Source organism: Cottoperca gobio, chromosome 3, assembly GCF_900634415.1.
Source record: "Cottoperca gobio chromosome 3, fCotGob3.1, whole genome shotgun sequence".
NCBI classification, from domain to species: Eukaryota; Metazoa; Chordata; class Actinopteri; order Perciformes; family Bovichtidae; genus Cottoperca; species Cottoperca gobio.
Genome location: NC_041357.1, coordinates 19,229,920 through 19,243,726, shown reverse-complemented (window position 1 = coordinate 19,243,726; position 13,807 = coordinate 19,229,920). Strand labels below are relative to the sequence as shown.

General features: G+C 39.2%; 1 protein-coding gene across 2 annotated transcripts in view; it reads left to right on the top strand.

Annotated features, from left to right (window-relative positions):
• Nucleotides 1-13,807, top strand: part of sbf2 (SET binding factor 2) — an 85,388-nt gene that overhangs the window by 69,165 nt on the left and 2,416 nt on the right. Inside the window, exons 30-39 of one of the 2 annotated variants that reach the window (XM_029458225.1) lie at nt 2,732-2,806; nt 3,610-3,788; nt 4,474-4,650; nt 5,043-5,144; nt 8,176-8,361; nt 9,406-9,532; nt 10,356-10,483; nt 11,680-11,904; nt 11,999-12,106; nt 12,244-12,437. In XM_029458225.1, the coding sequence (XP_029314085.1) occupies nt 2,732-2,806; nt 3,610-3,788; nt 4,474-4,650; nt 5,043-5,144; nt 8,176-8,361; nt 9,406-9,532; nt 10,356-10,483; nt 11,680-11,904; nt 11,999-12,106; nt 12,244-12,437 (1,501 nt within the window). The remainder of the gene's footprint in view (nt 1-2,731; nt 2,807-3,609; nt 3,789-4,473; nt 4,651-5,042; nt 5,145-8,175; nt 8,362-9,405; nt 9,533-10,355; nt 10,484-11,679; nt 11,905-11,998; nt 12,107-12,243; nt 12,438-13,807) is intronic. The other variant, XM_029458230.1, reaches the window with a different exon arrangement.

Below are 13,807 nucleotides of genomic sequence, written 5' to 3'. Positions count from 1 at the left end.
AAGCACCAGGATCTGGGTTTTATACATTTTGCTCACATATTGGGTAATCACAGTGGTTTATGGAGGGGTTTTTGCAGCTGCCCTTCTCTCTTTTGTCCAATTGGGCCACATACTTTTCCAATTTTTTCTTGTTTATAAAACACATTCAAGGCACTTAAATTCCACTCCTGATGACAAAATAATGCAACTAAATCACAAACATCGTGAAAGGACTTTTCACTCTGGTAGTATTAAAGGAGCATTCTTCTTGTAAAAGAAGTTGCATACATTTATGAGTGTGTGAGCGTCAGCCTATAGGCCAACAATACTTAATGTTCAAAGTCAATTGTGAACGTTAATAGTGATTTTAATTGTGTTAGTATATATCTAAACATAACTTTCTCTACAATAAATGCAGACTTGAGATTGTTATTTGTGTCTATATAATCAATTAATATAATACCTGAATGTGAGCAAACAAATTGAATATTTGTGAAAATACTGGACTCGTACAGTACAGGGATTGTAAAAGTATTGGAGAGTAAGAGTGAGAGAAAAGTAAAAGACTATATATATATATATATAATATACTAAATACAACTCAGGACTCGAGTGAATATATCCATGTTTGTGTGTGAGAGGATCTGAAGCTTCTAGCTGTACGAGTGTACAGGATACGCTTTGTTAAATATCTTTTAATTATTGGAAGTTAAGGATGTGTATCTCGTAACTCACCGCCACATTAACCTTTTTCTTTCTTGTGACTTGTGGTGTTTCTGGCTAAATGAGCACTACTGTAAAATGTACTCTCACAGATTCAAAGTTAATGTGTTGTTCACACCATCATGACTTTGTGAACTGGAATGTGAAGTTCTTAGTGTTTTGTCTCAGCCAGATGTTGTGCCGGTGCATGTCCAAGGTGTTAGTCAGATGAATGTCAAAGGGGAATGGATTTCTTAAACCGATTCAGCACTACAATGATGACACGTCGCTTGTCTACCATTTGTTTTATCCACACAGCTGCAACACTTTTCCAGTAATTACTCTATTTAAAGTGCAGTAAAGTCACTGATTTATTATTTGCCTCCTTCGAACCAGAAGTTATATTTGAGCCAGATTTGCTCATTAGAAGTGATCAGATTTATCTGAGATGACCAAAATCAGAAAATATTCCCAAAGATGTTTCTATCAAGTGACCGCAGTTCAACTCCATCTGGAAGAGACCGTCTATTACTCATAACATTCTGATATAATCGTGTTATCATATTAATAATGCAGAACAGAAAGTTGATGTGGCCGAGGTTGCAAATGACTGAGAAAAAGGAAAACATACATTATCTAATGAGAGGTGTAACGTTATTAGACTGTAGTCATTTTACAGTTTACTACTATCTTTTAATATAATAATATATAGAACATAATAATAAATAGAAAATAACAATGTATCAGAAAATAAAAATAGAGAGAAAATAATGATATATAGAAATAACAATATGTACAAAATAATAATATATACAAAATAACAATATATACACAATAATGTAAACAAAATAACAATATATACACAATAATAATATATACAAAATAACAATATATACACAATAATGTAAACAAAATAACAATATATACACAATAATGTAAACAAAATAACAATATATACACAATAATGTAAACAAAATAACAATATATACACAATAATATATACACAAAATAATAATATATACACAAAATAATAATATATACACAATAATAATGTAAACAAAATAACAATATATATATACACAATAATATATACGCAAAATAATAATATATACACAAGAATAATGTAAACAAAATAACAATATATATACACAATAATATATACGCAAAATAATAATATATACACAATAATAATGTAAACAAAATAACAATATATATACACAATAATATATACGCAAAATAATAATATATACACAATAATAATGTAAACAAAATAACAATATATATACACAATAATATATACGCAAAATAATAATATATACACAATAATAATGTAAACAAAATAATAATATATACACAATAATAATATATACAAAATAACAATATATACAAAATAACAATATATACACAATAACAATATATACAAAATAATAATATATACACAAGAATAATATAGTATAGAACATGGCAATCATAGAAAATAATAGATATTGTAATAGATATTTTCTAAGTATTGCTTTTAAATGATCTAATATCATTAGTTTAGGTGACTCCAACACAGTCCTGGTTCTGACTTTTGTAAATCCCATTTGCAATATTTTCTCTTAAGAAGCAGAGAGTTGGCACCTCCAAATTGGTACACAAAGTTTAACTCCTGTTAAAGTGTCTTCATCTAAGGAGAGAAAAACGGACATGCAAACTGTGGCTCCAGTCTGCTGCTCCAGTCTGCTGCACATCACAGGTTTCTGGAGCAGAATGTGTCACATCTGTCCCTGATAAACTTTGTTTTCTCACCATCAATCATAACCATGGACAAACATATGCATGTATGCAATGACAATCATTCTCTTGATCATTCAACAATTAACTTTATGTGGACCAGTCCAATCTTTGACCTTCAACTGTAACTCTTCATTTGCATGTTTCTGTGGTCAGAAATGGTTAGCAGGGTTAGGTGGTGATGTCCGTATGATGTTGACATGATTTATCTTTTCCATGCCCCTCTCCCTGCCCTCATCTTCCATCTCTACCTCCTGTACAAACAACCACCCAGTGCTTGAGTACAGAGATAAACTATTCACTCACTCAAACCAAAAACCTGCCAGTAAGGAGAGAATCCACCCTCAAGGTATAGTCGAAATGTCTCTTCCCCTGCCCGTCCTCTTAAAGCGCCCCTTTTCTTTCTAATGCATCCACCAAGCTTCATCATTTTTCCTCTCTAACCTCCATAAGTGCTCACTAACCAGGTCACTTCACCGCGCTGCAACCCCTTACAAAGACCTTGTGAGACAAAGTACTAATCATGGCTGACTTTGTGGGTGCTCCTCTGGGAGCTGTGGCTGCTCTAATGTGGCCTTTTCCATTGTTAAAGTGTTGGCTCAGCTAACTGTGGTCAGTTACGAGCCGAGTCCAGACTGAGGAGGAAAGGAAGCTGTTTATCATGGCAGAAAAGTCATGAATCACACAAAAGGAGGCCGGATCCTGGAGTATAATTGCCCTGATTGCAGAAGTGGACATTAGTGGCAGTTCGACAACCGAACAATTGCAACGTTAAAGGGCTGAAAGTGATTACTGTGAAAGAAATGATGTCCTTCCTGATAGTGATTCATGCCGTTTGGAAGGTATTGCATGCTGGTTTTCAGAGAAATGTGCTTCTAGACTTGTTGACTTGCTAAGAAATTCCAACAACTTCTGCTTCTAATATCTCAACACACCCGATTCGCAGAGGCGACTGCTTTGTTGGTGGACGGAAAGAATGAAGGTCTTGACACAATGTTGTACTGCTGTGCATGCAAACGTAGTCCGCATGCCATGTGTTCATCTTTCAGTCTTAGCTAGTTTGACAGCATGGGTACATCAGCGGCATTCGAACAGGCCAGCTCCTGCGTGTGTGCGTGCGTGTGACCTTTGTTTGTATCTGTGTGTTTGCAGGCATGTGGGCTAGCCTGCGCTCCAGCAGCAGACTCGGCCATCACCCGTTGACAGCAGACGTGGGCGCCAGACTTGCAGGGAAGGATCTGGCGCCCCCTGCAGGTAGCAGCAGTCTGCAAGCGCAGCTCCTGAAACAGCAAGCTGCCCTCTACGTCTTCGGAGAAAAGTCACATTTAAGGGTGAGAATGAAAAGAAAGCTGCTCTCAGGAGGCTGAGGGGACACTTCATCAGGTGTACAGTCTCCTGCAGTCCAATACAGTTGTTCATAAAGTCTACTTTTATGATGCCTCTAACCTTTAGGTTTTATATTAAACTATATGTTTTAGCATTGTGGTCATAGTTAGTGGTGGTGTGGTACTGGACTGCATCATTTCAGGTGCTTGGTAATATTCTGACAAACGCATTTCAGACAATGTCAGCAAAAACTCAAAACATTATAAACTTTTGTAAAAGTAATATTTAATTACTTATTTACTCAACTATTGAGGCACAGATGAAGAACACCATGACACAACAGAGTGCTTGTTTCCCTCGGAGGTTTTGATTTTACATGATATTGTAAATGTGTTTCCTCCTCCATATGTCTAAATGAGTTGGACAACAAACACACATTTCAGTAAAGTACAGTCCAATACACCATCACCAAGTACAACCTATAAAACATCCCATAGATTTGGGGCACCCCTGTTGCTTTGGTGTTAGGACGCCATGAACTGCTGAACAACGCCGAGTCGAGTCCGACCTTTAATAGTTTATTCTCAGCTTGATATGTTTTAAATGTATTATTGCTTGTTTTTCTGAATGGATTACCTCAGTGAAATAAACTTTAAATGTTACATGTTGGACTTCTCTCTGTTTCGACAGGGCCTCAGAGTGGACTCATCTCAGAACTGTGAACTGGTGCCGGTGGACTTTGCAGACACACGGCAGGTGAAAGCCTCTTTTAAAAAGCTGCTGAGAGCCTGCGCTCCCAGCGCCACCTCGTCCGACTCTGAGGACTCCTTCCTCAAAGCCTTGGAGGACTCTGAATGGATCCTGCAGGTGAACAAACAACACGGTTTCTTGAGTTGTATAATGATTCACATGTACAGTAATACAAAAAAACATGTGAGAATGACCCAGCAGCGCGCTCTTACTGCTCATCCTCTATATCAGATTCACATAATGAATAAATCCCCTCTGAAGCCATTTTCCCAAGAGAAACAGATTCACAACAGCAGTTCTTATCGTGCTGGATATCTGATTGACCCCCTTGCAGCCTTTGTTTGTACATTGAACATATCATAGTAAAATATTATCTGTGGGAAACCCACACAGCAAGCAGCACTCAAGAAGCAATTTACCAGTCGACCAAACATGGTAACATATGCACAGCGAGGATTAATGGAGGGTGTGTATATGTGTTCACATGCACATATGTTGATCTCCCACAGCTTCACAAGATCCTGCAGCTGGCACTGATTCTGGTGGAGCTTCTGGACAGCGGCTCATCTGTTCTCCTCAGCCTGGAGGACGGCTGGGACATTACTACACAAGTGAGAAATATGCACATATACCTTTTTGTGAATAAACGCACAAGTAAGACAATATTTAGTCCAGAGGAACAATAGGACACATTTCAGGCGGCTGTGGCTCAGGAGGTAGAGTGGTCGTCCAGTGGTCGGAGGGTCGACGGTTCGATCCCCAGCAGTCACCATGTCATGATACTGAACCCCAAATTTCTTCACGATGGCCAACGGTGTGTGAGTGTGTGTGAATGGTGTATGGTAGCCTCTGACTGTATTAATGTGGGTGAATGGGTGAATGCTGACGTGTTGTAAAGCGCTTTGAGTATATCGCAAAGATTGGAAAAGCGCTGTATAAATGCAGTCCATTTCCATGTTGTGTTAAAATACAGGACACAGGAGATGAAAGGAAATAAGAAATATTTTTAAATACCAAAGGTTTAATGCTTGGTGGAGGTAGGAAAGCTGGCATAGTGGAAAATAATTGGTATTGCAAATGTTGATGGCGACAAATCATTCACTCACCAATACATGCCTCAACTGCACTTGAAAGCCCATAAACAAAGAAGAAGGGGGTTGTTGAGTGTACAGTATATAACCACAAGTCCAGATGGGGGTCGTTTGTTACATTTCACTCCGCTCTTTATAATCATAGCAGTTGATAAAAAACACAACGGGGGACAGTTAGATCAAAAGAAACACATTAAATCATTAAAACAAACACATAAGTACCATCCTGAGTGGGAAGCAGCAATTAAACGCCATAAAGTATTCAAGTTACTGGCACTCAGTTTATTATGTATGTAATTCTTTCCCGTACTCTTTGAATATATTTGCAAAAATGTAGTTGGTGGAACACACACTAATTCAAATTGTATTTTGCCAAAGTTTCCAAAATAACTTGCGCAGCATTTTAATGAATGCTTAACTCCCCTAGTGCTAGCTGTAATTTGTTAAAGATGAATTACAGACAGAAAATAGCTAAATGTTCATAAAACACTTTTTACATTTTAACACAGTTTCTTATTGGTCTTGATGTAAAACAAACAAACCAACCATTATAAAAGTTGTGCGTACGGTCCAGGTGCAGCAGTCCAACCGTTTAACAAGAGAGTGCTTTACTTGTAAACGGCTGTTTCGACGAACTGTTTAGTGTAACTGTACTGAAACTGTTAAGAGTGATGCCCTGTTGCCCTTCATTATCATTATCCAGTGCGATATATTGAGATGGAAAGCAGTAAAAAGGTAACTTGCTGTAGTTGAAATGTGATATTTAGATGTCAATCACATCTGCACTTCTTAATGGGCCATGTGTGCATCATAAATCTGGCGCACCTGCTTTTCCTGCTCATCTTCTAATCAGCGCCGTCTATTATGCAGTGACAGATCATAAAAAAGGTCTTGAAGCTTCACAGATTTAGAAAGTTCTTGGTTTTGATTTTTCGGTACATAAACTAAAAGTCTGTTTCAGCCTGATCCACTGTCAGTGTCTGTTCGCTGCTGCATTCAGCATTTCATCGCATGCTTGCTTTCTGAGCTCATATTTTCCATGTTGACCTGTTAAAGTGCACATGTTTGTGTTGCAACTGCGTGTCCTTTAAAATGTGTTAACAGGGTTTAGAAAGCCCTGGGCTGCTGTTTTAAAAGCACGCTTTGTGGACCCCTTATGCCAGGCACGTGTTCTGCCCAGAGCATCTCTCACCACGGGCCACTGGCTCCATCACACCAGGGCCTGATCAGCCCGCACAGGCAAATGGACTCCATATGCTCTGGCTCTCTTGCCTCTGCCCACAGACCAAAGACACCCAGCAGACAGGAAGCAGAACTTTCTTTTGTTTTCTTTTTAAAACCCCGTTCTCTGTTTTTCCCTCTCCCCTCTCTCATGCTTTGCTTCTTTCCTAAATCCACTCCTCAGTCCGCTGTAGTCTCACAAATAATCTGAGGGGTTTATTTCTTTGCGGGGGGGGCTTTCTCTACCCCTCAGTCCTGGATCCGCTTTTAAATCTCACGGGGAAGCCGTGAACTGTTTTCCTCGCTCATTCCACGCGTCAGGGCTCATTAGTTGTTTTGCAGTAGACACGGGCAGGGAAGCAGGCCAACCATTCTGCATGTGTAGACAAGTGGTTCTCAACTGGTGTTTTGAGGAGCGAGCTCCAGTGTGCCTGAAAACTTTGCTACAATGTTATATAAATGTAATTGATAGCAGATGACAAGTTTAACATTGTTTTCAGAAGAGGTTGCGTTCATCTTTTTGAAGGGGTGCAAAGCAAAGTTATTCCTTCCCAAGAAGAAGAAAAAAATAATCAAGCATGAGAAACGGGAACAAGTATTGTGCACAGTCTTGGTGAAACATCTGCCACTCTCCTTTAGGGGTTGGATGAAACCGCTTGTAATATCAGGAATTTTCAACCAAGTGTATTTAACATATTGAAGTGTCAAATTCAGTAGGCATTGACAGGAAATGTTTCCACCGAGACAAAATTAACATTTAGCATTAGTGTCGGCATAAATGTTAGCAGATACTGTAAATTACAAGAAGCAGCCTACAAGCCTTCAAGCCTTTAAGCCTTACCTATTTAGTTGCCACCCACATTTTGGCCTTTGTCGTGGCTCGAAAACTGGAATCCAATAACCTCATATTGAACCGGAGCATCTGCAGGTTAATTTCATACCCGATATGTTTTGATGATCCAAGATTCCTATAAATCGTCATCAGAAAATAGAAAGTTGTCACAGCCATATAGTTCAGTTTAATTGTCCCAATTTCACTTTTTTTTTTTTCACATTTCTGTCAAAAATATTTCCTTTATCTCTCAAAACATACAGTATCATCAAATATATTTTACTTTATTTTACTTATAATTTACTTTTTGTGCAGGAATAGTATGTATTTTCATATTAACCAAACTTCATTAGTGTACCTTGAAAATGTGTTGTTTTGTTTTTGATAAAGTAGGACCGAGCACACCACAATCCAGGAGAAACATACAGAACAGAATTATTATTCACACTGCAGATATTGCATTTGACCCGTCTCTTCCTCGTGCATTTCTCTCTGCAGGTGGTGTCTTTGGTGCAGCTGCTGAGCGATCCTTTCTACCGGACTCTGGAAGGTTTCCAGGTGCTGCTGGAGAAAGAGTGGCTGTCCTTTGGCCACAAGTTCAGCCAGCGGAGCAACCTGAGTCCCAACAGCCAGGGCGGCGGCTTTACACCCATCTTCCTGCAGTTCCTGGATTGTGTGCACCAGGTGAGGTTTACCTTCACTACCACAGGTTCTCCTTTACGGTCAAGCATCTCCTGCCCCCTGCTGCGTGACCTATTCCCACTTACCCCCCTCCCCTCATAACATAACACCATTCATACTTCATGAGTTCATCACATTCCTGAAAAGCGTACAGGCGAGAGTCAAAGAAGACGAGAATTTCAGCTGTCATTATCTATACATTTGGTTTAGTTTTGCACTTTGCATCCCCAACACTGGATGTGTAGTTTCAACACTGTATTGCACCAGGGAGGAGTGTGCGGGGAGGCTGCTGCCCAGATGGTCTGTGAACCCAGTGTTCTGCGCTCGCGTGTTTCAGCATCCCTTCACATTTCAGTGCGTGTTTAGAGCTGCATGTGGAAAATTGCAGTTTTGGGGATTGAGATTCTCTAGGAAGGTTTGGGAATGCTTCAAGATTTCAGAGGGGAGCCGGAGGGGAGGAGGAGGGGTGGGGGGGGGGGGTTAAGAATGAAGCTCATGCAGCTGAGAGGGCTGTGTCCACTGTGTAATGCTTTTTTTTTTTTGTGTCTCCTGGGGTCGCACAGACCCACTCCCATACACTTACATCAACACATAGTTTCTGCATTTGTCTTTTGAAAGTGTAGGCTGGGCTGCTAAAACAGTTTGGCGGGGGTCCTGGGGTCTGGAGAGCAGTAAACAAGGGGGAGAGTGGTTTCGAACAAGAGCTGAAAATAGAAGTGTCTCCAAAACAGCTGTTGTTTTTGCCAACAGGCCCAGGTGGCCTCAAATATCCAGCATTTCTCTCTCATTGGCCACCTCACGCCACTGTATGGGAACAATGGAGCTGCAGTCCTGCTGCCTGGATTGTGTCTGGCGGAGATGATATTACTGACCTTTGCTCCCACGAGGACAGAAGACCTTCTTCTTTCCTGTTTCTAATTGGTCATTTATGCCCTAAAACGAAAAGCGCGAAGCGAGGACACGACCCAGCTGTCACACACACACTCACTGACCTTCCCTTTCTGTCTCTTAAGTCTAATCTTTGTCCATCAATTTATGTCTTTGCAGATTTTGGAGCAACATCCTCTGGAGTTTGAGTTTAATCAGTATTATCTCAAGTTCCTGGCCTATCATCACATCTCTAACCGCTTCAAGAACTTCCTGTTGGACTCGGACTATGAGCGCTTGGAACATGGTCAGGGTCCTTTACAATTCAAACCGGGGGGGGGGCTGTTTTTGTATTATCTTTTTTTGTACTGAGAAAATGCTGCATTACAATTAGCTGTACGTTGCTTTCATATAACCAGACGTATTTTAACAAAGATTATTGTTGGTATGTTACCTGAACATGTCCATGTTATCAACACAATGTACAAGAGTTCCCAAAACTAAAATGCAACACATAAGTTCTTTCACTTGATCAGCAGCCTGCAAAGTTTCTGCTAGTATTCCAAAACCTGACTCTATATGGTAAAAAAACATTTATGTTGAAAATAATATGAAAATACTCCCTTTTAGGGGTGTCGTGAAATACCGGTGTTGACTAAAATAATTAGAATCATGTTAATAATAAACATGTGATATTATACATTCCTGCTTTGTCTCCCTCCCCCAACGCCAAACACACACATTTGTGTAACTATTTTTGCCAAAAATTAGACAAATGCACAATAAACAAAGTTAAAGATGAATTTCACTGATAGCATTATTATTCTTTTTTTCTATCGACATCACATTAATGTTGTTATCCTGAATTATTTTGCCCACCGTCATCTTGTAGTGAAAATCTGACACCAAACTCGCCAAATACTGTCTTACTTTCTTACTTTGACTTAATTATGAGTCGATATGTCGTGTGCAAATCTTCACTGATGAACGTAGCCGGCCGAACCTTCCCTGATACCCTGTAATACAACACGTATGTTGAATGACAACTGTTATGAGTTGCATCAGCCAAAACAATCTGTGAGAGTAATTGGCCCATGTGCTCAGCAGCTTCTCCTCTGTGTGTTTCGCAGGCACGCTGTTTGAGGATAAAGGTGATAAACAGGCCCGGAAAGGCGTCTGTATCTGGGAGTGCATCAACAGGATGCACAGGAAGAGTCCCATCTTCTTCAACTACCTGTACAGCCCCTCAGAGAGCGACGTGAGTGTTTCAGTCTGCCTTTCTGTCCGTGCATCCGACAGCTACAGCTGATTCATGCAGCTCCCACGCTGAGGAGCGATGTTGTGAATTCTCTTGTGCTCTCATATATATATATAAATGAACTCTTGTTATATATAACCAGCCTAAGAAACCAAAAGATCAGCCTGTTGAAAAAGTGCACAGCAATGTTTTTTAAATAATGACGTATTTACTATGAATGTTCTTGTTGAATGTTCTACTTGCACACACCTGAGACTGCATACAATACGAAATGTGCCAGGAAAGGTCAAGGAGCCACATGCTTATGCAACAAGGATAATGATACAATTGTACTTTATGAAACTCAATTGGTAAGTCAGAACTTGTACAACAAACTCAACTTTAAAGTGAATTTAAATATATTAAATAATGATGGCTACTTGTGTATTTCGCTTCAGGTATTTACTGACAAATTCAGTAGTGGAAAATAAGTAAGTACATTTACTAAAGTAGAGTTTTGAGGTACTTAATAAATAATGTTATATTATTTCACATTTAGCTACCCAGCAGTATATAAAGTAGTTAAAATTAACCTTTACCTGCTGCAAAATATATAATAATACAAATATTTATTATTATGAAATGGGCCATCCTGCATGAGTACTTTTAGTTTTGGTGCTTTAAGTATATTTTGACTATGATACTATACTATATATATATATATATATATATATATATATATATATATATATATATATATATATATATATATATATATATATATATATATATGATTCACAGGAATTATACTTGCAGTACTTCTACACTTTGACTACTTTTACTAAAGTAAAGGATCTGAGTCCAAATTACCGGCCATCTGCGTCTGACCTTTACAGAAATCTAATCAGAATCTACAGATAATAAATCAATGTAATAAATAGTCAGGACCTAGGTAGCTGCTAACTACGTTGTTATTTGTGTTGCAGCCTGTGCACTTTTTTAATCTCCTTTAATTTCTTTAAAAATCAATAAGACGCACTGTTTCTGCCACACTCTGTGCTTCACATAACACAATAACTTGATGGAAATACACCGTACCTGCTTTTATTTCTCACAATTATTTGGCTTCTGAACAAGAAATCTCACTGCATAATATTTTACATAATGGACACAATAAGATTGCATCTTATTCTCATTCAAACTTTTCTGTTTTGTAGGTGATCTTGAAGCCTTCGATCAGCATCCCCAGCCTGAATAAATGGGACTTCTTCACGGACGAGACTCTGTCCACGGGTCCGTGTTACGACTGGAGGATGATGGCCTCGAGGTCGGACAGCTCGGAGGAGGTGGACAGCCTCTCCAACAGTAAGAGGAGGATCGTGTGGCCGTGTTACAGCAGTGTGAGACGCGCCCAGCCCGACGCCATCACCAAACTCCTCACTGTAAGAGTTTGTTGCCAACACTTTGATCTTACGTTTTACCATTTTTGTGCTCGTGTGTCAACATTTGTCATCTTTCTTGGCTGTTACGCTACAGGACGTTGGAAAGCTGGAGGGTGAGCTGAACCAGACCTCTGAGAAATGGCAGACAACTCTGGAGAGAGTCCGAATCAGCATTCAGGAAGACCTCGCGCAGGAAGGAAATGTGCGTGTTAAAAGAATAATGATGACATGTTGTGTTAAAAAATGACAGGAATAGTCATGTACTTAAAATCTCAGTTGTTGAATTTTGAAAATATGTTCTTTTCCCCACTCTTACTTGGTTATCTTGTGTGTTTGCAGCTCCGTAAACAGTCCATGGTGTCCATCTCAGGCCTTATTCCCACGTCCAGCCTGCAGGCCTTCCAGCGGCGCTCCATGCTGCACCTGCCAGACAGCGGACTGGGCGAAGACCGCAGCACCGCCGCGGCCAACGGGATCAACCGCCGCGCTGCTACACTTTACAACCAGTTCACCCCCAAGAGCGAGGAGAACAGGTGGGTGGGAAACTTCCTGAGTGCTGGAACAAATAAGATGTCCACATTTGATTCCCTTAAAACTGCTGCCGAGGGGCCAGTCCAGTTTTGGAAGTTGAGTCAGTGCTGTGGTATGTGTGTGTGTCATGTTTGTGAGGATTGTCTGTACTCTGTTAAACTCGGGGTGTGTAATTTTACAATTACCGCGAGGTTAAAGTACAGTCTCTTGGCTCTAATATCTGGACATTTTCCCGAGTTGGCTGAAAAATGATTAAAGTCTACTTTCTGTAAATAATTTTTATGCTCCTACGTTACAACATTTCTAACAGATGAAGTGAAACACTTGACAGTCAGTAAGTATTTTGAAGCTAGAAACCACTGCCATATTATCCATAAGGGATATAATCCTCAACATTATTCTAATTACTTGTAAGATCATGTTTTCTCTCCTGCAATACAGCTATTGTATTGATACTGATGGGCTTCGATATGTTTGCTCTATGGTCTGTCTTTGTGAACATAAAAAGTGAAAACATGTCAGTGTTGAAACTCCAGGTTGTTGATAATCATTTGAACACAACATTATAATGTTAATGGAGCTTTGGAGAAGGTTGAAATATGAGTTTAAATCTCTATGAAAGAAGATATGTAGAACAATCCGGCCTTTACTATTAGTAATACAACAATGACCCACTGTTGGCCTCTTTACACAACGGGAACATAATGTACAAACAGTGCTGGAGTTGTTCTTGTACAGAGAAATGACTTGGGGTTGGGTTTGTACAGCTACAGAGTAAAATTCAAGTACTTTCAATGTACCTAAACCAAATATTTCCAGACTCTCTAAGCCTTTATCATCAGATCTACATTTTTACTACGAATGAAAAATAAAGTTTACAGAATTAATTTATACCCACAGCAATCAATGCATATTGACACTTTGTTTATTTCACCAGCTGTTATATTATATTAACTTATATATTATATATATATATTTTCTGTTTTCATAATGATTATTTAATGCTTGCTAAATTCCAGAGTATCAACAGAGGACGTAACTATTTATTAATGACGGGTGATGGTGTCAAAGAACAGACGGCCTTTAAATTGATTTAAAAGAAACTCATTGCAACTCATTCAGTTCTTTTACTTTCTCATTTAGGGTTAGGGTTCACTCTGCTTCTGGTGTGAGACGACAGGATTGCTTCTAAATATTAAAATCATTTTAGTTTACATGAGTGATTGTGTAGATGAAACACCAGATTGAACATACAGATGGTACATTTGAATTTGAGCATAACCCTAACCTCTAAACAACGATAAAAATGAAGCATTCTCCAAACCAAACTCATGAACAGGAATACTGAAAAATTAGGAACATTGTTCAAGCT